A 24,232-nucleotide genomic window follows, 5' to 3' on the forward strand; every position below is an offset into this window, starting at 1 on the left:
GTCACAATCAGGAAACTTTCACCGTGTCTAGAACTGGCGCGAGAGACCCGTTTCTACGAGCTGTGTTTAAACAAAAGCAATTGCTGTCTACATTGGATGCGGCGTCGCGCACGCTACACAACAAATTACTAACAACTGATCGCGCGCGCGCTCTGTTTCTGACGCACTTCAAGCACTCACTGGGCGGGGGAAGATTGATGAGCCTGACTTTTTTGCTTTATTTGGTAGTATTTCGAATTAACGGTTTTAAAATAGTATTATAAAAAAAAAAAATTTAAAAAAAAATTCACTCGTTCACTCATTCTGGCGCCCCTATGGATGAGTGGCGCCCTTAGCATTTGCCTATTCCGCCTATGCCGCGGGCCGGCCCTGCTCCACGGTCATTTACGGTCATTGCTGCAATGTTTCTTTTACGCGGCTGAAAATAACCGTGCTTTCTGTTACTGAGCCTGTGTCTGTCACTCGTCCTCTTAAAAGTGGAAGCTTGTGCGTAGCTTTGTTGCATTATATTGAAACTTTGTTGATGTTGTTATTGTCATGCGTGTTCTGGTTATTTGCACATGATTAAACATGAGTCTTTATATAGCGATAAAACAAAGCTTTGTTGCGTTATTTTTTTGAAGTGGGGATTGGGGGTGCGCCAACCCGGTTGGGACGTAGAAGGGGGTGTGCAGGAAAAAAAGTTTGGGAACCGCTGTATTATACAATAAGCGAGTACATCATGAATGCCTTTTTTCAAAGCGTGTTTTTGTCCTATCCTGAATCACTACGGTAAGCCTGTAATAAGCGTTTAGACTCGGCCTACTTTACACCGGTCGGGTCGCACCGCGGCGGAGTAACGTTAGCCCAGCGCCTGCGGGACTCACCGCGTCAGAGACATAAACAGAGAGAAGTTTATTCACTGATAGAGCGCTGATTCATCCAGTAGTGAAACAAGTGAAGTCTTTATGAATCAATCATTCAAACCCATTTTAAAAATAGTATGTTTCACCTGTCTGGATCTTACATGTGTGTTCAAGCATATTCTCCCCTTTCTGAGAGGGTGTTCTCCACTGCTGGAGACACTGTAAGCTATAGGAGACTCCCAGATTCTCCAAGAGGATGCAGAAATGTTTATTTTCCTTTTTTTTGCAAAAGTTGCTAATTTGTTGACATTACCAGTCTGTTATACTCATTTGACAAGTATAAGAAATAAACACACACAGGATTGTGCATTTTCCCCTTACTGCTGTGCAGGGGCGATTCTAGGATTTTCATTTTAGGGGTGCTCAGCCCCCAATGAGGGTATGATTTAAAAAAAAAAAAGTTAGTTTATGGTCTAATGCGCATTATTAACTAGTTTCATTCATTCATCCATTAACATGGATATGGCAGGGTTTTATAATCAGTGAGGTACCGAATGTGAGGTATTTCGGGGGGTTCGGGGGCATGCTCCCCCGAGAAAATTTTGATTTCTCTGATCTACATATGTGCATTTTAAGATGTTTTGAAGGCCAAAAAAATTGGATAACAATAGCTTTAAAACCATGTGCGGGCAGCTGTTTATTTTTCACACCTCATCAGCATCACACTCTTTTTCTCTTTGTTTTTCTCTTGCTCTGTCTTTTCCCCTCCTAAAGCTGAGCTTTGACTGATATAGGCTTTTCATTTTTGTCTGTCAGTGAAGAAAGTAAACATAGGGTCAACTGATAGGTTGATTCATGAATCATTTTCTCAGACAAAGCTACCAGGAAAGCTAGGTTTATTAAATTCATTCACAATATGTACACATTCATTATTGATCTAGGCCTAATACATGGCCGTAGACAGGGCTTTATAATCAAAGAGGTCATAAATTTGAGGTTGTTATGGGGTTAAACATTTTTATTTCTCTGATATGTGCATTTCAAGACGTTTGAGGCCAAAAAAGGATAAGAAATAGATTTAAAACCTGCTCTCTCCTCGTCTTTTTCTCTCAGTCTCCTGATCTTGCCCTGTCTCTTCCCCTCTAAAGCTGAACTTTTTTAATTTACTGAAGGCTACAAATTGTATTATATTAATTCTCAACATGTACACATGCATTATTAATCTTGTGCCTATGAAAACGGCTTTGTTAATGTTTCTTGTCCCCTCACAATGACATAATTACACGTTATAGGCCTATTTTCAGCTCAAAATGGCGAAATTAGACAAAGGTTTATTAGTTTTCTAATTATTTTTGTCATTCGTTTAACATTTATGACCTAAAAAACTGTCAAATATAAAATGTTTAGTTTAGCTACTTACATCTTCTTAACTCGCACTTGACCGTAAACTGAAGCGTCAGTCGTGCTGCTAAAATTCGCGCTCAGCAGCTTCTGTGAACATAAAGCCCGCCTACTTTGATTTGATTGGTCATCTCAAATATTCTGACATTGACGAGAAGTGAAAGACCAATGAGGCTCAGATGAACAAACACACACACACACACACGCGCGCCTCTGTTTCTGACCTGCGCTCTGCTTGGCGCTGCTGCGGATTGAAGATGAAGAACATTATTTAACCTTGTCAAAGACAAAAAAAATATATATATATTTTTTTAGAATAACAACATTTCTTACTCCAAGTTTTAGGGGTGCTGAGCTCCTTTTTAGGGGTGCTGAAGCACCCCTAAAAAGGGGCTAGCCTCGCCCATGCTGCTGTGTTTTATTAGTTGTTTTAATCATTTTATTGAATGGGAACCGGAACCGGAAAATGTCTTACGATTCCCAACCCGCTGTTCCCAATAAGCTGTTTCATGACGACTCTCTCTGGGTCAGCGGCAGCGCCAACACAGATTTAAAATATCGCGATATGATTTAGTCAAAGGTTTAATAGACAGACGAATCTGAAGAAGATGGTGTGTGTGTTTGAATGGAGATCACAGTATTTTAAAGATGAATCGTGCAGCTCTACTGTTAGGCGGTGGGCCGGACCTCGAAATTACGAATTTAATACTTACCTCACAGCTGTGTACGTTTTTTTTTTGCTGAGGTCATGTAATAAAATCGTATAAGTACTACAGACATTGTTTCCAACTTTGTTGTATGCACATTTGACGCAAAATGTCCTTACAAACTCTTACTTTTTTAAACCGGCATAGAAGCAGGAGTACTAATCATAACGTTAGAAAACCTCCCGTTTCCTTGACAACCAATGTAAATAATGAACACAGATTCTACAGCGGAGGCAAAGTAATCTGTGTCAGTGACCAGAAAGCTGGGCCATATAGTGAAACTGACGCATAGCTTATCTAACGGCAGATGAAGTAAAACCGTAAATCTTTATTATGAGTCCTAATCATAAATACAGTGCATGTTCACAATAACAGTTTAAATAAATAAAAGAATGATTTAAACTATATGTTTTACTTCTGATATAAACATTTAGAATAGATATGCCATCCTCATTAATGGTGTTAAACACTTTAACTACATGAAATCATTACTGAGAAGTTACAACATTTTTATATTCAATAAATATAAATATTTGTTGTGGATGCAATACTAAAGTGTTCAAAAGCATTGCATCCACAACAAATATTTATATTTCCTCTGGCATGCTGTGTTTTAATGTTTTAACTAATTGCTTATCATGATAATAGCAGATTGTCTGAGAAAATGGTTTCGTGCAAATAATGCACAACAAGGTCTATCTGTTTCCATTAAAAATATAAATCAGTTGAAAATACTATTTGGCCAGTGGAAAAGATTGAGAAAAACTTTCTCTGAAATGTATTTTACACTATTTGATTTATTCATTCAAAAACAAGGCAAGGATAGGCTACTAAATTATTTTTATTAATGAAATGTAACGGCACATCCGTATGTCATATTTTCCTAATGTCTGGTAGCCTACCGTTAAACATGTTTTCACGTGAATGAATAATCATATGCAAATGATATGCAGATGAGGATATGCATAGTAAAACTAGGCGTAAACTCCATTTATGGTTATTTCGGGGAGGAGACGCATGTGCGCACAATCTTACGCTGATGACATTTTTGGCTTTCGGGCGCACGTACACTTTTAGTAAGGATCCTACAGTTTTATAAATGAGGCCCAGAGCATGCGAGTAAAGCGGAGCGGTGTGACGCTTAAATATAAGTTAAAAAACTTAAACATACGTTTCATTTATATACGTTTAACCCCTTACTAGTCAGCCCCAATTTTGGCAAGTGATGCATACATGACATACCCAAAATAAAAAGGTTGCTGCTCAGAAGTCATTCTGAATAGACACATAACAAACATATATTTAGAAATCCAACCCTTGAGAGTTTACATTTCAAGACTCAAAATTAACCAGACTGTTATTAATATTGAGATATAAGCTCAAACATAGAAACAAAAACAACAAATATTAAGAATATATTTATTAAATGTATAAAAATTGAGTGAATTTAGGATTGCAACTTATAACCACAACTAATACATGGGGATTTTTTAAAGACAATCATCCCGCACATCCTATTCTATAGTAAAATCAGCTAATCGAATATTCGAAAATCGTGACGCATCCCTAATTAATATAGTATTATTGTGTAAGTGGATGACATGACAAGCAGCAAAAGGCAGTGCAATTTGTGTGTAAGTGGGGTCAAATGTTCATAGCAAATTTAAAAATAAACCAATGTAGCAGCACCATAGAGTAAACTACCAGTGTATGTGTGCAAGAGTCAGTCAGCTGCCCTTAGGCTATTGGAGGGTGGGGGTGGAAGGAAGAGGCTCTCTATGATTCCCCTATAGAAAGTTAAGAGGATGGATTTTTGGGAGATGAGCCTTCCTCAACTGTGGGAGGAAGTGCAGAGGTTTTTGGACTTTCTTGGCCAGGTTCTGTTGGTGGTGTCGATAGATCAAGATGGGTCATCTGTGATGTGGATACTATAGCAACTCCGTGATCTTGACCTGCTCCATCAACGATCACCTCTGTAGTCATTTGGGTGTGGAGAGATATGATGTTGTCCTGTCCGTGTCTGTGTGTTAGATAAACAACTGAATTATATTCAGATAAATAAACACAGAAAGCGCACATTACTAGATCATTTTAAATCACATTTTTCATCTTGACATTTGTATTAAGATGCTAACCATCTTAAACGAGCTTGACAAAACTACTGCAGTTCTTCTGACCACAAATCATTTTGTTAAATAGCTCAAAAACAGCCATCTTTAACTAAAATATTTTTCCACCATATTCCATCTTATACCTGTTCTGTTATGTAGGTGAAGCCCAACCACTATCAATCGTGACAATCAACCATAATTGGCTTAAATAACTCCATGACTACCACTATAAAGTTGATTTGAAATCATTTGTTTGTTTTGGTTTGCACTCTTTTTAGCTGATAATTAGTCTAGCTGACTTGTAGCCTAGGTAGCTTGCTGTAACCAACCTGGACATACCCTCCCGTTTACCCCGTGATTCTCCCTTAGTCAGACTTATTTCCTGCTGTCTTCCCGTTTAAATATTTTCCCGTAATTATCCCGTATTTGAATACTCTTTGCTTAGTTCATTGTGTATGTACCGAATTATTATTTTGGATTAGCCTAAGCAACATACCGTTAGACCTAACGTTAGCTTTACTGCTCCACTACCAACATTCTTTCGTGGCTAACGTTACTGTTCTCATCAACGACAACGCATATATTCACGGCGAACTATAGCTTGCAGTCTTAAATACAACTTATATGAAAAGCATTAAGATATAGGGGTGTATAATCATTGTAAAACAAATCTTACCTTGACGTTGTCTTGCCGAGACACACCGGTCTCTCCAGGTTGGGTTGTAGACTCATGGATTTGGCTTCAGACTGACGCGACGCCGGTTCAACGAATAACGTGATTGACCAAATCAATTCAACAAGGTAACAACACAAGCGTTGATTGGATCTCACTCCGGCCAATGTTTGTGATCAGCTAGCGAAATTAAATCTATTTTTATACTTTAATGTGCAACAATTGGCGTTGGAAGCAATCGGTAATCTTTTTGTGAATTATTCATACAGCCAAATAAAAAAAATGAGCTAGACAGCTGCTGGGTAACTGTCAAATCAAAAACTAAACGAGATAGACGGACTTGGCCCACTGCCTATGTCTTATCTCTCTCTCAGCATATGAGCAGTGCGAGGGCTTTCAGTGCTTTCAGTCTCACGGCTCTTCCACACGTCCACTTGAAATGGATATTACGACACTCAACACTCATATGCTGCGTTCATGTCATCTCGTAAAGATTGTCACATATAACAACAATCATTATCTACAAGCATAGCGATTATTATTCAATAAGAGAAAATAAAGGACTAAATTTGAAAGTTTATTAAATGAACTAAAATTATACATTCATAACTATACAAATAATGACACACTGCATACAGCACAACACCATTCTCTGATCAGATCTTTGAAATCAAGCCGTCGTGCTCAATCGTGTTTAATAGACAGCATGACCAGACCATTCAGTCTTTCCTGAGACAGTGTTCACTAAAACATTGACAGGATCATTGAATCAGTGATTTGAACTCGGTAAACTAAATCAGTTCTGTTCATGAGTGAATCATCTAGACTGGTTTATTAACGGGGTTCTCCTATTCACGGCAATGAACCGACTCAAATGATTCATTCACGAATCGGACATCATTACAAATGTACATCTATGACAGAACGACATCGTAAATGTTGATCGATTCCTCACAGAAATCGGCTCCAAGTCTTCAAAAAGCCTAAATATATACATCACTGGACTAGTTTTATTGTCACTTGGTGATTTTCCGTTTCTGCCCTGCGTCGTTTCTGAATAACCCGCAAACACACACACACACACTATAATGAATACCCGTTCTTTATAGCGTTCTTCCTATAAGATTATTTTACAAAGTAAATACCAAAATCATCCAGGAAATTATGGAGTTCTGCTGGACCCTTAGAATCGTCCCAATCCTCCCCTGCTAACACACACACACACACACACACAAGCACGCACACACAAGCACGCACACAAACACACACACACAAACACACGCACACACAAGCACACGCACACACACACACAAACACACACACACACACACACACGTTCCTTAAAATGTTTACAAATACATTAAGCACACTCACTCACTCACACACAAACACACACACGTTTTATGGGGACTTTCCATAGAAATAATGATTTTTATACTCTACAAACTCTATAATCAATCCCCTAATCCTAACTGATGAATTTTCACAATGTGAACTAATGAGTATTTGTATATATTTCATATTGACAGGATTATGTTATTTTTTAAGTGTCATGTTTATCTCTGGATATAGGCTTAATGTGTGTCATTGTTCTCTACAGGTTGTGGAGCTGTGGTGTGACAGATGAAGGTTGTGCTGCTCTGGCTTCAGCTCTGAGATCAAACCCCTCACACCTGAGAGAACTGAGTCTGTCTGGGAATAATCTAGGAGACTCAGGAGTGAAGCTGTTCTCTGCTGGACTGGCGAATCCTCACTGTAAACTGGAGACACTGGGGTAAGATCATACTTTACTCTCACATGAAACTGTCACTAGGGGCGTTTCCATTACAGATTTGCGCAAAACTTTTGCGTTTTTTTTCTTCTTCTAAATGTCGACAGAAATCTATTGTGAAATGACGGCGTTTCCATTAACCGATGTTATGCAACTAAAACTTATTCACTATAAACTTAAATCATGTTACAGTTTTTTTCGATTGCTAAACGACAGTGAGCACAACTGGAGCTACATGTGCAAAACTCTAACTACAGTCTGCACTACCAACAGTCACCTGAGCTAAACAGTTCACATCCCCTGCAAAACTCACTCCAAGCAACACAACTCTTAACACACGGCTCAAACACTGCACAACCCTCACTGAGATAACACACACTGTCACTCAGAACACACTGAGAGGAAAAACACTAGCATCAAACACCAATACAGAAAATACAAACTTTTCATCTTTACAGTTTGAACAATTTCAGTGACTTCATACAAAGTAATATTTTCTTCAAAGAAAAGAGTGACATTCTTTCACATGATTTATTTAAATTTTTAGAACATAACAATTCTTTAAGGTAAATGAAAATTAGCCTTGAAAATGAAATGTAAAATGAAAATTGTTCAATTTCCAAAATTAGTCTTTCTGAGCTCTACCTATATGTATATATATGTGTGTGTGTGTGTTCACTAACAAGTCTAAAACAAGACCCCTGCTTAGCCTTTCAGCTGGAATTGCAGTCAGCAGTGTTTGAAAGGCACAAGGCTGAAATCTATTCTGTTTTGAATGTGTGGTTCACAGTTTTGACAGCAGTGTGTTCGCATTTGAACAAAGTGCTGTAAATACACAGTGTTGTGCAAGTTCAAGGTCTTGATTGTGGCATTTATTTGAGGTTTAGAATCCATTATTCCTGTAATTCTTTTGCCTTATATGAGTTTAATAAAGAGCTCTGTCTCGTATTCTGTCCAAACACACTGCGTCGTCTACGTCAGGTGACTGTAAATGCGCAAAAACTGTTTCCATTGCAGTTTTGCGAAATATTTCTTTTTTGAATGGCCTGAAAAACCTCCTCATGTGAGCGTAAAAACTTTTTTTCTATAAATGGGAGTTTTTGCGAAATTGACGTGTTTCCATTGGGCGTATTTTCAATTCGCAATTTCAATTTGCGCAATTTGAAGGGTAATGGAAACGCGGCTACTGTGAATTCATAAAGTATAATCAAAATGGAATCAAATGCAGGGAAATAACTACTATTTCATTAATTACAAGCAAAGCTATTAAAACAACATGATCAAATTCATCAAATTATTTTTACGTCTGTTCATATGATGTAAGAGAATTCATATTTGTAAAGCGTTTGCTCTATTTATCAAAACGACTCCATCTACACCTGGTCACATAAATGTGTTTTTGCAAAACGGATTTAAATCCGATCTTCAATTCCCGCACTATTTGCAGATTTAATGGAGGGCACGTCACCGAAAGCAACAGATATGAGCTGCATTTTATTGATCATCAGCTAAAATTTCTAAATCAAAGACCGCAATAAGAGAGAGCAGCAACAGCCCTGGAAGATCATTTCATTTCTTTACTTTTAATGATGATGATTGTGTGTTAAGCGTCTGCGACTTTCACTTTGATTTGCGATAGTTTGAACGTTGTCTTGATGAACAGATGCTCAGCTGCTCGTCTGCGGTGATGCGTGTTGCAGTAGCGGCGTCATATCTGGCTATAACATGACATATGGCCTATCACACGCTCTCACACGCTTATTTTTTAGCATTTTTGGGAGGAGTAAAATTTCCATATGTGGTTTCAACAACCAGATGCATTTACACTCGTCCAGTTTGGTCTGAAATGCGGCCCAGACCTCCTCCTGAAGTGGTTTGAGCGATCGGATTCAAATCCGTCTCGAATGCGTTTCGGAGGGCATTTACACCTGGTCTTTTCACAGAAAACGCATGAAGTGGCCAGGTGTAAACAGCCCCTAAATCATCCACCATCAAAAATCGTGATATCGCATAAGCACAAGTATAAAACGACTGTTATCATGTCTGAAAACAAACACAAGTAACGGAGTTTACAAAACTGTATCGCACGCATGCTACAGTGGGACATTTATTCATGGCACAGACCAATCTTTGTGTAGATATATGTCGCACTGTACAGCCCTGTACAGGACCCTTTAATGAGCGTTTGGTGTAGGTCTACTAGGCATAGAGATATCTGAACATCTTTGCCAAGCGCAAACCAGTACAGAAGTAGCCTAATCAATAATTAAAGTGCAAGCTGAGAAACTGAAGTGGATATGGAGAAAAGCTTCTTTATATGCCATTGCCTACATTTTAAACGCATGTCTGCCAATAGGCCTAAAATATTACATATATGGTTATTGTGACAGAGACTGGGACTCCAGGTTAATAAGATTCTGACTGAGTAGCAAGATATGAATTCAATTGTGATTCTGTGAGAATTCACAGATCCAGTTTCTCTTTTTTAATCTTCCCCTTAATATTTAAAGGAATCTACATGTATGTGTGTGTGTGTGTGTGTGTGTGTGTGTGTGTGTGTGTGTGTGTGTGTTCAAATATGGCTTCTGGAGAGCAAATGAAGGATAAAATATGAATTACTAAACAGACATTAATTAAGCAGTTCCCCATACTTTTAGAGTTACAACTAAAACCACTAGATGGCAGCAGCGTATAAGAGATGAACTGACAGCTAGTAAATCTTTGAACATGGAGTGCTAATGATAATAAATGTAATATGTCAGGCTCACAATTTTTACAATTGAAGTGTTATAAAAGTTGTAGAAATGACAAATTCAATGAAAAATCAAATCAAATCAATCAAAAAATCTTTATTGATATGCAAATAGACAATAGACATCCAGCAAAAGAAAAATGCATTTTGTTTCTTTATATGCAGCCCAATGTTATCCAATGAGTTGTTTGCATTATTTAGGTAATTTATTTTCATTTTATTAAATTTTTGGTAACGCTTTACAATAAGGTCTCATTTGTTAATGCATTAACTAACATGAACTAACAGAGAGCAATAGCCTTTATTAATGTTAGTTAATAAAATATTAGTGTTCATGTTAGTTCACAGTGCATGTTAACAGATACAACTTTGGATCTTAAAAATGTCTTATAAAATGTTGAGCTTAACATTAACTAAGATTAATAAATGCTGTAGAATATTGTTCATTAATTGTTGGTTCATGTTAACTAATGCTAACAAAATGAAACCTTAGCCCATTATAAAGTGTTACCATTTTTTAATAAAGAAAGTTGGCCATAGGAGTGTAAAATTAATTTTAAAAGCTAAGGAATCTTTCCTGTAGCTCAAACAGTATAGTGTTGAAAACACACACACACACACACACACACACACACACACTATAATGAATACCCGTTCTTTATAGCGTTCTTCCTATAAGATTATTTTACAAAGTAAATACCAAAATCATCCAGGAAATTATGGAGTTCTGCTGGACCAATCCTCCCCTGCTAACACACACACACACACACACACACACACACACACTATAATGAATACCCGTTCTTTATAGCGTTCTTCCTATAAGATTATTTTACAAAGTAAATACCAAAATCATCCAGGAAATTATGGAGTTCTGCTGGACCAATCCTCCCCTGCTAACACACACACACACACACACACACACACACACACACACACACACACACACACACACACAAACAAACACACACACATTCCTTAAAATGTTTACAAATACATTAAGCACACTCACCCACACACACAAACACACACACACACACACGTTCCTTAAAATGCTTACAAATACATTAAGCACACTCACCCACACACACACACACACACACACACACACAGACACACACATTCCTTAAAATGTTTTACAAATACATTAAGCACACTCACCCACTCTCACCCACACACACACACACACACAAACACACACACACACACGTTTTATGGGGACTTTCCATAGAAATAATGATTTTTATACTCTACAAACTCTATAATCAATCCCCTAATCCTAACTGATGAATTTTCACAATGTGAACTAATGAGTATTTGTATATATTTCATATTGACAGGATTATGTTATTTTTTAAGTGTCATGTTTATCTCTGGATATAGGCTTAATGTGTGTCATTGTTCTCTACAGGTTGGATAGTTGTGGTGTGACAGAAGAAGGTTGTGCTGCTCTGGCTTCAGCTCTGAGATCAAACCCCTCACACCTGAGAGATCTGGATCTGTCTGGGAATAATCTAGGAGACTCAGGAGTGAAGCTGTTAGAGGATCTGAGGGATGATCCACATTATAAACTGGAGACACTGAGGTAAGAATAGTTTAACGATTTTCATCATCATATTTTTATTTAAAGTTCAAATGGCTGATTTACTCACTAGAAATATAAGTAAATTGTACCAGGTTCAGTAACACCGTGTGTGTGTGTGTGTGTGTGTGTATATTTTGTCTGTGTGTGTGTGTGTGTGTGTGTGTGTGTGGATATTTTGTCTGAGTGTGTGTGTGGATATTTTGTCTGAGTGTGTGTGTGTGTGTGTGTGTGTGTGTGTGTGTGTGAGAATATTTTGTCTGAGATCATCAGATAATGAGTCTTAAATTCAGCTTCAGTTTCTGTAGGTCTCTGAACTTTAAACTGTGTTTAATATGAGTGTAATTCTGCTCATACTGTTGTGACTGATTGTGAAAATAATATTAATGTTATTTCCAGCTTTTCCCCTTTAACTGTCTCTATAGGCATCTCTACACAGCGAGTTAAGGCTGCTCTAAAGCGGCTCTGTGTCTGCTCAAAGTTCTGTGGAAAGACACAATGCCGCATGAAAGCAGACTTAAAATATGCCGGGTCTGACCCGCCTCAGCCCCTAGTGTCAAAGATGACTCTGATATTGTTTTGTTCAGTGTAAATGAACGCGATCTTGTGTCGCTCTAAACTACGCCATTGTCATGACAACCAAACGCGCGGCGCGAGAATCAAGAAGCGGAAGACTAAACATATCGGCCATAATCCATATTGTTTTAGCCAAATTAAAAACTGTCAGCCAATAAGAGACAATAAAGTAAAAGTGTCCTGTACTCACATCGTGAAGAAACCACCAGAATAACAGAGTCGACGTGTGTAATCAATTGGCTTTCGCCGTTTGTAATCTTCCTCTGAAGAGACTGGCAGATCAACGCGCTTCTACATTTCTCTCAGATACGCTAATGCTTATTCGCCGTCACTGTGTGATATTATATTCCAGAAATCATCTTCTTGAGGACGATATTTCACACACACACACACACACACACACGACCTGAAACGCTGACGACAGCAGAATTGTTCTTTCTGGCTCTTTGAAAAACATGAATAAATCCTGCGGTGATCGACCCGGTGTAATAATTCATAATATATTTGTAGCATTTGTTCCATCTGGAATAGTTTTATTAAGAAATATAAAATAGCTCTCAGTACCACAGAATTATGACAAACATCAGAGCGTGAGATCGCTATATCACACAGAGGAAATCTGAAATTCTGTGTTTTTATTTATCTTGAGTTTTATTTCTTTAATATTTAATTACTTTTAAATTCATTTTATAACACTTTGTTAAAACTGTAGTTTTAAATAGTAATGTTCAAAGTATTATTTCCCGCGATTTTAATAACTAATTCATATGTAAATGCATTTATGTTCTCGGCGTCAGAGAAGCAATAAACATTCTGTGTAAATGCACATTTTGTGATTTTATGCCGCTTCAGATTTGGTTTGTGTGTAAAGACGCCTTATGTGTGTGATAATCTGAGATCTGGGTTGTTATTAACTGATATTAAATGTGTAGTGAGTGTAATGGTCATTTCTGCTGGTTCTGGATCAGCTGTCCGGTGTGTGAAAGTGACCTTTCATGTGCTTTTGATTTTGTAAAGTGACTTTGAGCATCAGAGAGAAGCGATATGATCATGCTTGAGAATTAATTAATATAGATTATCTAGTTAGTTTTCTTATGAAAAGATGTGACAGATGTAATATCTCATACTGCATATGTGACTGTGTGTGTGTTTTATTTTAGGTTATAGAAGACAGTCTGATCTTGTGCTGATCATCTGATGGTGAATAAGGATCCACTACAGAGACTCAGTCAACAGAATCAACAGAGACTGAAGATACAGTGACTTCACTGTTAGAAATGAAGACTTCATTTAGATCTCAGCGATCCTCTGACAGACCTGATGAGGCGGCAGTGAAACACCTTTTATTTCACAGCAAATTACAGTTTCTCATTCATAGATTAATCATTTTATGTGTATAAACGCACAGTAACTCAAAAAGCTCTGAGTTTTGTCACAGAGTAAATAAAGAGCCTGAATATCTCTGTGTTTGTGTTGTACCAGCAGAGGGAGACAAAGACTGATGAAATATTCATTTTTCATAATTATGAGAAGAAGAAGAAACAGTTCAAGCTCACTTTTGGAAAACAATGGAAGCTCAAGTTTATACATAATGTTTTTAATAATGGTTGCATTACATGTGTATTAATGTATTAAAGGGGTCATATGATGCATTTTCATGTTTTCTTTTTCTTTAGTGTGTTATGTAGATGTTTTTGCATGTATAAGATCTACAAACTTACAAAGCTCAAAGTCTCCTACAAAAGATTTTGGTGCTCGAGCCCCTTTTTCAAAATGAATCAGAAGTGCCCCTCTCAAACAAATATCAATGATAATATTGTGGTCAATAAAACAAAAAATTAGTGAAAATTAGTGAGGTCCGGAGTGAGGTGTTAAGAGTTGTGCTATAATAACACCCACAAATGCACTATATAGCCTAAACCTCAAAATAGACATGTAGATGATTGTGAAGATTTTTTATTCAATATTATGTTTTACATTTCACAGACATGTTACAACTATTTACAGGCTATTTGCTATAGTGTGTGTGTGTGTGTGCTACTCTTCAATCCTTGGCTCACTGAAATGACAAAATAAAAAAGACAGATTCAGACTTCAGACAGATAGTTTATAATCAGTGCAAATGGATGTTGGATGACTATACTCTTTACAACATGCATTACCTTTCCATTGAAGGCTAGCTGTATCCTGCTGTGGCCAGAGGCATCCCACCGTCTAAGGACTCTCTCCTTGTCCAGCTTAACTTTTTGATGAACATGCATCAACGCCAGTCCTGTGAGCCTTTCACTACACATAGAAGATCTGAGCCATTGAGCCTTCGCATTGCAGAGAATGACCTTTCACATTCACATGTTGTCACAGGAAGTGTAAGAGATTTTTTCAGCATACACTGGATGTTGGGGAAGAAGGCCCTCTGTGTTGTTTTCAGAGTTTCCAGTGCTGATGTGATGCAGGCATGACGATATTTCACACACACACACACACACACAGATGTTAGATCCGATTAATCACGACATATATAATATTTTGGCCATTTTTAAACCAAATTATACTTATTGTTGTCATGGTATATGCTGTTTCATATAAATATTTGGTTCATGTTATTACATATGGCATTATGTCTGTTTATGATTGTGATTTGTTGCAAAAAAAACTCTCCTAAAGTAAAAAATATCACCTCCAGGAAGCAAATAGTCATTCATGCTGGAAACCACCGATATCTAGCCGGCGTATATCGGCGTATATAAATCTATCAGAAATCTTTAAATCAGCAGAGAGAACATATATGAGCTTTATAAAACATTACTAAAACTTCACATGATCATATTAACTTGGATATAAACTCAAAACGCCCCATTCCACCCCGGAAGAGAGAAGTTCTTGACAGTATTAATAAAAATATGGTGTAGACGTGCAGTAATGTTGCTCTTCCACTTCTCACAGACTGATGGACTGAGTCCAGCTCACCTTCTGATTAATTGATCCACATTCCTGAGTCTGAGTCATGTGACACTCGTCATCTGACATGGTTTCCAGCATGAATGACTATTTGCTTTCTGGAATTGATATTTTTTACTTTATGAGAGCTTTTTTGTAACATGTAAAAGCAGACATAATGCCATATGCAACAACATGAACCAAATATTCAGGAGTTGACACTCGTCATGTGACCTCATCATACCTGTGACCTCATCATACCTGTGCCATCAGACACTACAACACCTTGTGATGCCAGTAAATCACGGTTACTCATATTTGAAAGGATTTCTGGTGCATATAAAATCATGCTTTTGTAAAATGACATAGAAACTCAAAATTATGACATATTAAGTCATAATTATGATATAAAAAGTCATAATTATGATATAAAAACTCAAAATTATGACATACCAAGTGAATATTATGGGACACTAACTAAAATTTGACTTACTAAGTTCTTAGTATGTCATAATTTCGACTTTTTATGTCATAATTTATTTATATTTTTTTCTTATTTGGTGGAAATGGGCTTCCATAACGACCTGATGTGTTTTATCGCCGTTTAAAATGGAGCAGATGTCTGGAAATCAAAGCATTACATGCAAAAATCAAACCAAATGCAGCTGTTCACAGTATTTTAAGCAGAATTAGCTCAATAAATCATAATTTCATCAGTCACTCACCAATTACAGCAGATGGTAACGGCGTCAATTAGTTCTCAAGCGGCGAGAGATGAGCACATTTATGTCTTTATTCTGAGATAACTTCCATAAAGTCGATCAAAATCTGAAATGAATTCGAATTAAAAGCGAATTTCCACTGAAATGAACCTCGTTGTGTTTCAGACGCGCTCAGTGCCGACAAGTCAACAGGTGAAGGGGGCGGGGCTACCACTAAACAACGCGAGGATTGGCTATGCGGTCTGTCAATCACACGAGTCTCTGTAACCAATAGTAACCGTCTGTAATTCCGGATGCTCGGAGACAGTTCACGCTGTTTACTCGGGATAATGCTTTTACTCTTTAAAGTGACACCATAAAGCTTTATTATTATTATTATTATTAAGAGGTAAGGTTTAAGAATCATACTAAGATTATTTATATATTTAAAAACATTACATGTGGTAAATCGTAATGATCGCTCGCATGTGTTAGTTACGAGTGACAATGTATTTACCAGTTTTGGGCTTTTATCTGTTTATGCTACGTTTAAATTCACAATTTGTATATACCATGGTATATGTATACTGTAATCATTCAGTACCATGGTATTCCCTTCTGATACCATCGTTGTAACAGTGCCGTTTTAAGATTAGGATTTTATTTAAAGGGATAGTTCACCCAAAAATGCTTTTTGGGTGAACTAAGTTATCCCTTTAAATCACATTTAAATCAGGTAGGTCTATGTGTTTAATGAATTTCATTTTACAGTATTTTTATAAATGTAAAAACATATATATGATCCTGTAATCTGAGACTTTTTGCAAGTCATGTTTGAAAGCAAAAAGAAGTTACACATTTTAAAAGACTAAGACTGCATCCAAATACCTCCCTACTGTATATACTGTAGTAGGCGAAAAACAGTATGTGACGAGAAGTATGTCCGAATCCACAGTCCTCATGAAAGAGAAGGCAAAAAGCACCCGGATAATTACTGGCGAGATTCATCATTTGTATTTATTTATTTATTTATTTTTAAATTTTAACATAAGGTACAAAGACAGACAAACTTTCAGACAATAAACAAGTTATAGTTCAATAATCAAGAAGAAAAAAATATAAAGAAGCCTAATTTACCTATTGAAAAGAAAGAAAAAAATATACAAGAGGGGCCACAAAAATGAATAAAAGCATATTATGAAAGAATATTAAACATGGCACAAATTCTAGATGTTTTTATAGCTTTCTTATTTACAGACAATGAAATTGTATTTAAGTACAAATTCAGTTCTTGTTTGAAGATGTAAAAGCAGGGTTTACTTTTTGTATAATTACATTTATGGATTTTATCCAAAGATTAAAAGGAGGTCAATACAAAACGGTGGGTCACATGATAATGACATCATGGAGAATGTACGTTCATACTACACACACTCACATACTTTTTTAGCAGTTGTGAAGTAATTACTTATTCAAAACAAGTACCTACTCAAGAGAGCATGAGATTTCTGACGCAGCCATACTGTTTTTCGTCTACTATACCGTAGTGAAGTGTGCGATTTCGGATACAGCCTAAAATGAAACTGTTTGTCAAATAATCTCTCTCCACCAGATGTCGCCCATGTGTTTTTCTCGGTTGCACAAGTGCACTGCTCACTGTACACTGAATATGTTGTGTACTATGTTGTTTCCCCCAAAGTGCAGTAACAGAATCCAATTCAATTTAAACAGAATTGTTTTCATACCATGTCCAGTTATGAGCTCAGACATTATATAGACAATATGCAGTACAGTGCATTTCAACAGATTAATAGGTCATCAAGCGTACTTCATGCATACTGTACATTTACACACTGTGTTCAAACTGTGATAGTGTGAATATTCCACTCAGACTGACTGGCAGACATGCCTTCAAAGAGCAGCAGACCCAAGAGCGGAGTGAGCAGCGGTAAAATCAAGAAGAAAGGTACAAGTATTCTGTCCAAATGAACAATTTCTTCTTCTTATTAATATTCCTTATTTCTCTCATGAGACAGATGTAGCTCTGTTGGCATCGTTTATAGCTATAATCAAAATAATTATTCACTCGCCAATGCATCTTTTGGTTTCTAATGTCTTTTTTATTCTTAGCAGATAAAAAAAATGAAACCCCAGATGAAGTTGCATCAGAATCTGGCAAGTGTCTCATATCACTCTTATAGCATCATATTCAGCACTTTTTTGTTCAATGTCTTGCCCCAAAAACAGTCACAGGGCCCTATTTTAACGATCTGAAACGCAAGTATCAAACGTGAAACGCAAGTAACTTTGTGGGCGGATCTCAGGCGCTGTTGCTATTATACCGGCGGGATAAATGACTCTTGCGCCCGACGCACATCTAAAATGTGTTGGTCTGAAGTCGCTTCATTACTCATAGGTGTGGTTTGGGCGTAACGTGAAATAAACCAATCAGAGCGTCATCTCACATTCCCTTTAAAAGCAGGTGTGCTTGTTCCATGGCGGATTGCTATTATAACCATAGATATCATATAGTAAAGGCTAGATGTCTCGTGCGCGCTGCTGGCCAATGGAGGTCGACGTCCGCACACGGCGGCCATCTTACCACAGGGTGCTCGCTCACTCCGAACATGGTGCATGTACTTTTAAATAACCATAACTTGCTCAATTTTCAACCGATTTTCAAACGGTTATAAACGTCAGAGATGTAGTTAAGAAACTGCATACATATGAATAATTATAACAATGGACTTCCATATGAAAGAATTATAGCCACGTTAATAATGTTTGTAAGAAACCAAACCGTTTGTAAATCCGTCAAGATTTCAGCGAGATAAGAGGATTTGTGTGCGCTTAATTCACAGCTTCACTGTGGTAAGATGGCCGCCGGTGATGCCGGAAGTGACTCCGCCGTAAGACATCTAGCCTTTATTATGATATCTATGATTATAACGGCGGATTTGCCAGGAGTGGTTCACAGCCCAGGAGACCGACGCTCTCGTCAGGGCCGTAAAACACAGAGAAGTGACATTGGGGATGGAGAAACACACACAGATTAGCTTCGGTTAAACAGGCGTATGATAATTTGGGTAAATGTGTAAGCTAGATTTATGCCTATTATCCACATCTTCATGGACACAACAATGATTTCCCTCGTGTGGAATATTTTTCCTTGTAATAATGTATGGTTTTCTAAAAATGAGAACTGCTGCGTCTGTGTAGATGAGAGAATCAAAGTGTGTGTGTGTTGAGCACACGCTACATTGATTATGGCCAAGCATGCGCCCTTAAAATAGCATCTGAATAACATGCGTTGCGCCACTGACTTTAGACGAGGTTTCTCCTGGTCTGTGGCGGAATTGTTTTCTGAAACTGCAGAATAGCACCAGGGAACGTTTGCGCCGGAACACGCCTCCTCTTTTCACTGAACCGCCCCCGGGAGCGCAAGTTCATTCCCTAATTTACCGACGTGCGTCTGTGGAGGGAAAAGTCCGCTGTGCGTCGGGTGCAAAATAGGAATGACACATGCGTCGCTGTACAAAGTCAATTGCGCTGGTGTAAGATAGGGCCCATAGTCAGATTCTCAGATCTGTAGAGCATCTGTTTCCAGCATGTATCCACTCGTTCCTTTCCATTCAGCCAGTGTCTGTGATCAGATTAAAGATAGAGACAAACACACACACACACACACACACACACACAAGCACGTAGCCAGATCTCTTTTGTTTCCAGAATCCAATTTCCCTACTTGTCCTATGCACTACTGTGCAGGCGATGGGAATGTTCAAGACACTACTGTACCATATCTGTATCATATACTGTATCATAAAAATGCACTTTGACACCGTTTTGTATTCTGTTTGCGTTTGCATTTAAACATTAACATTTTTAGCATTCACTTTTAGGTTAATACATTTAAAAGAACAGAAAGAAAGCCATCACAAACTCAAGTTTATTTGAGATAGCCTGACCTCTTCTGGTCAAAACAGGTTTCTGCATCATCTATCAGTAAAATTAGTCATAAACCATGTTAAAGGGATAGTTCACCCAAAAATGAAAATTAGCCCATGATTTACTCTCCCTCAAGTCATCCTCTGTGACGATCCTCTGGCCATCCATCCTTCTTTCAGACGAATACAATCTGAGTTATAATAAAAAATGTCCTGGCTCTTCCAAGCTTTATAATGGCAGTGATTATGATGGACAGATGCACTTTTATGATGGATAGATGCACTTTTATCATGGATAGATGCACTTTTATGATGGACAGATGCACTTTTATGATGATAGATGCACTTTTATGATGATAGATGCACTTTTATGATGGACAGATGCACTTTTATGATGGACAGATGCACTTTTATGATGGATAGATGCACTTTTATCATGGATAGATGCACTTTTATGATGGATAGATGCACTTTTATGATGGACAGATGCACTTTTATGATGGACAGATGCACTTTTATGATGGACAGATGCACTTTTATCATGGACAGATGCACTTTTATCATGGAGAGATGCACTTTTATGATGGACAGATGCACTTTTATCATGGACAGATGCACTTTTATTATGGACAGATGCACTTTTATGATGGACAGATGCACTTTTATGATGGACAGATGCACTTTTATCATGGATAGATGCACTTTTATGATGGACAGATGCACTTTTATGATGGATAGATGCACTTTTATGATGGATAGATGCACTTTTATGATGGACAGATGCACTTTTATCATGGATAGATGCACTTTTATGATGGAGAGATGCACTTTTATGATGGATAGATGCACTTTTATGATGAATGATAGATGCACTTTTATCATGAATAGATGCACTTTTATCATGAATAGATGCACTTTTATCATGGATAGATGCACTTTTATCATGATAAATGCACTTTTATGATGGATAGATGCACTTTTATGATGGATAGATGCACTTTTATGATGGATAGATGCACTTTTATCATGGATAGATGCACTTTTATGATGGATAGATGCACTTTTATGATGGACAGATGCACTTTTATCATGGACAGATGCACTTTTATGATGGACAGATGCACTTTTATGATGGACAGATGCACTTTTATGATGGACAGATGCACTTTTATGATGGTGAGATGCACTTTTATGATGGACAGATGCACTTTTATGATGGACAGATGCACTTTTATTATGGACAGATGCACTTTTATGATGGACAGATGCACTTTTATGATGGACAGATGCACTTTTATCATGGATAGATGCACTTTTATGATGGACAGATGCACTTTTATGATGGATAGATGCACTTTTATGATGAATAGATGCACTTTTATCATGGACAGATGCACTTTTATGATGGATAGATGCACTTTTATGATGGAGAGATGCACTTTTATGATGGATAGATGCACTTTTATGATGAATGATAGATGCACTTTTATCATGAATAGATGCACTTTTGTGATGGATAGATGCACTTTTATCATGATAAATGCACTTTTATGATGGATAGATGCACTTTTATGATGGATAGATGCACTTTTATGATGGATAGATGCACTTTTATCATGGATAGATGCACTTTTATCATGGATAGATGCACTTTTATGATGGATAGATGCACTTTTATGATGGATAGATGCACTTATGATGGATAGATGCACTTTTATCATGGATAGATGCACTTTTATCATGGATAGATGCACTTTTATGATGGATAGATGCACTTATGATGGATAGATGCACTTTTATCACGGATAGATGCACTTTTATCATGGATAGATGCACTTTTTATGGACTTCAAAACAGAAACAGCCATTCACTGCCATTATAAAGCTTGGAAGAGCCAGGACATTTTTTAATATAACTCTGATTGTATTCGTCTGAAAGAAGAATGTCATATACACCGAGGATGACTTGAGGGAGAGTAAATCATGGGCTAATTTTCATTTGAAGTCTAACACGGCTTGTTCATCATCTCAGACAGCTTCCTTTCCATGTTTTCTAAAGGGCACGTGTGGGTACGTTAGTAGACAAAGTGCAATTATGTAATTATATGGGCTATAAATCCATATGAGTTTCCATTGCAGTAAAGCAGCAGCAGCTCCTCTGGATTAAATGACCCGAACGCTGTCGCTCGTATCAGATGTTACCGGCAACATACTTCAGTGTTCAGCTGGTTTCTGTTGAGAGAGATTATGATAATGGATTTACTGTCAGTAAAACACTGGACAACAAAACTGCTGTGAGCTTTTGGTTGTGTCACACCTGTAAGATAAAAAGCTTGAAGATACTGGAAATATGGTAAATAATTATGCGAAGTACTTTATCTTTCAATAATGTATTTGTCTCTTAGCCTTAAAAAGAAAGAAAAGTCTCAAATGAGATCACTCTAATATCAGCGCCGAGATTACACAGAGATCATTTGGAGACTTTTTCTGAGTATCCACCTAGTAATCACCCACAACAGCCCCTGCGTAGCAACCCCCTGGCAACCATCCACAACACGCTAGTTACTGCATAGCAACCCCTTGGCACTCTAGCAACTGCATAGTAACCCCCTGGCAACCACCCACAACACTCTTGTGACTGAATACCAACCCCATGGCAACCATTCACAACACATTTTAGCAACTGCATAGCAACCCCCATGGCAATTACCCACAACACTCTAGCAACTGCATAGCAATCCCTTGGCACTTTAGCAAGTGCATAGCAACCCCCTGACAACCACATACAACAATCTAGCAAATTAACTGCATAGCAGACCCATTGTAAACCACAATTCTAGCGACTGCATAGCAAACCTCTGGCAACCACCCACAACACTCTAGCAACTGCATAACAGGTAACCATAACTCTGGCAACCATCCACAACACTATCTACTGCATAGCAAGCCTTTGGCACTCTAGCAACTTTATAGCAACCCCTTGACTGCCACCAACAACACTCTATTGATTGCATACCAACCCCTTGGAAACCGTACACAACACTCTAGCAACTGCATAACAATTCCTTGGCACTCAAGCAACTTCATAGCAACCCCCTGACAACCAACCACAACACTCTAGCTACTGCATCACAAACCCTTGGCACTCTAGCAACTTCATAGCAACCCCCTGACAACCACCCACAACACTCTAGCTACTGCATCGCAAACCCTTGGCACTCTAGCAACTTCATAGCAACCCCCTGACAACCAACCACAACACTCTAGCTACTGCATCGCAACCCCTTGGCACTGTAGAAACTGCATAGCAACCCCCTAGTAACCATCCACAACACCATATACCTGCATGGGAACCCCCATGAAACCACCCACAACACTCTAGCGACTGCATAGCAACCCCATAGCAACCAATCGTAACACCCTAACAACCCCCTGGCAACCATTCACATCACCATGACTGCAAGTTTTGCATTGGCATTCACATTTTCTTAAAAACATGTACAAATATAGCTCCTCCAGGCATTTCAAAATAAATATTTTAAACAAAGACAACAATACATAGTCCCCTGAAATCAATGACATCTCCTGAGCTATGAGAGACAAACATTCGAGTAATAACCCTTTGCATAATCTCTCATTCATTTTGTCTGGTCTGAAGAATTGTTTGCGTTCTCGAGCACCAAACACTGTTATCGTGCAAATGAACGTCCAGAACGCATTATAAGTTTTCTGTTTTCTGTTAGAACGGTGTCGTGTTAGCGAGCCCTAAGATAATATCTTTGCAACGGAAGTGAATCAATCAAAACTAACTTTATCTGGACAATAACTTTATTCTAGAGCTGCTGTAAAGCCTAAACAATCTCTGTTACTGTAATCTCCTTTTATCACTGTAAAGCTGCTGTGAAACTCTATATTGTTAAAGCGCTGTATAAATGAAGGAGACTTGACTTTGAGGAGGGTGTTTGTAGAGACGTGTTCTGAGGAGCTTGTGTCCCTGTGAAGAGGCGATGAGCTTCATCCACACTGTCATTAAGATGAGCCGTGTTACTGACGTTCACTGTTCCTGGATCTGAGCAGATATCTCCGGATTCACTGATGAATGCGACACACGTCTGCTTTTATAGCTGTGACTGTGTTTGCATTGTGATAAATCCACACTGAGATGAACCAGCTTTAGTTTGCCTTGACTGACATATAATACAGCCAATTTCATAACCCTGTTCAGTATTA

General features: G+C 37.8%; 2 protein-coding genes and 1 long non-coding RNA gene across 14 annotated transcripts in view; 2 read left to right on the forward strand and 1 right to left on the reverse strand.

Moving 5' to 3' along the window:
* LOC311073496 (NLR family CARD domain-containing protein 3-like) overlaps nucleotides 1-14,066 on the forward strand; it is a 239,259-nt gene extending 225,193 nt beyond the window's left edge. For 9 of the 12 annotated variants that reach the window (XM_084099310.1, XM_084099311.1, XM_084099312.1 and 6 more), the window contains 3 exons: nucleotides 7,338-7,511; nucleotides 11,672-11,845; nucleotides 13,579-14,066. In XM_084099310.1, coding sequence (XP_083955436.1) covers nucleotides 7,338-7,511; nucleotides 11,672-11,845; nucleotides 13,579-13,585 — 355 coding nt within the window. In that variant the 3' untranslated portion in view covers nucleotides 13,586-14,066. The remainder of the gene's footprint in view (nucleotides 1-7,337; nucleotides 7,512-11,671; nucleotides 11,846-13,578) is intronic. The other 3 variants (XM_084099313.1, XM_084099302.1, XM_084099306.1) reach the window with 1 other exon arrangement.
* LOC311073503 lies at nucleotides 4,359-5,777 on the reverse strand. The gene is made up of 2 exons (XR_014604156.1): nucleotides 5,741-5,777; nucleotides 4,359-4,973 (listed from the first exon to the last, which is right to left on the reverse strand). It is a non-coding gene; the product is annotated as an uncharacterized lncRNA (long non-coding RNA).
* A 3,895-nt stretch (nucleotides 14,067-17,961) lies between the features above and the next one.
* Nucleotides 17,962-24,232, forward strand: part of dnai3 (dynein axonemal intermediate chain 3) — a gene marked incomplete at its 5' end in the record, with an annotated part of 42,846 nt that continues 36,575 nt past the window's right edge. The window contains one exon of the mRNA XM_084098665.1: nucleotides 17,962-18,022. Within this exon, the coding sequence (XP_083954791.1) occupies nucleotides 17,962-18,022 (61 nt within the window). The remainder of the gene's footprint in view (nucleotides 18,023-24,232) is intronic.

The sequence above is a fragment of the Abramis brama genome (genome assembly GCF_963993115.1).
Source record: "Abramis brama genome assembly, chromosome: 22".
Classification (NCBI taxonomy): domain Eukaryota; kingdom Metazoa; phylum Chordata; class Actinopteri; order Cypriniformes; family Leuciscidae; genus Abramis; species Abramis brama.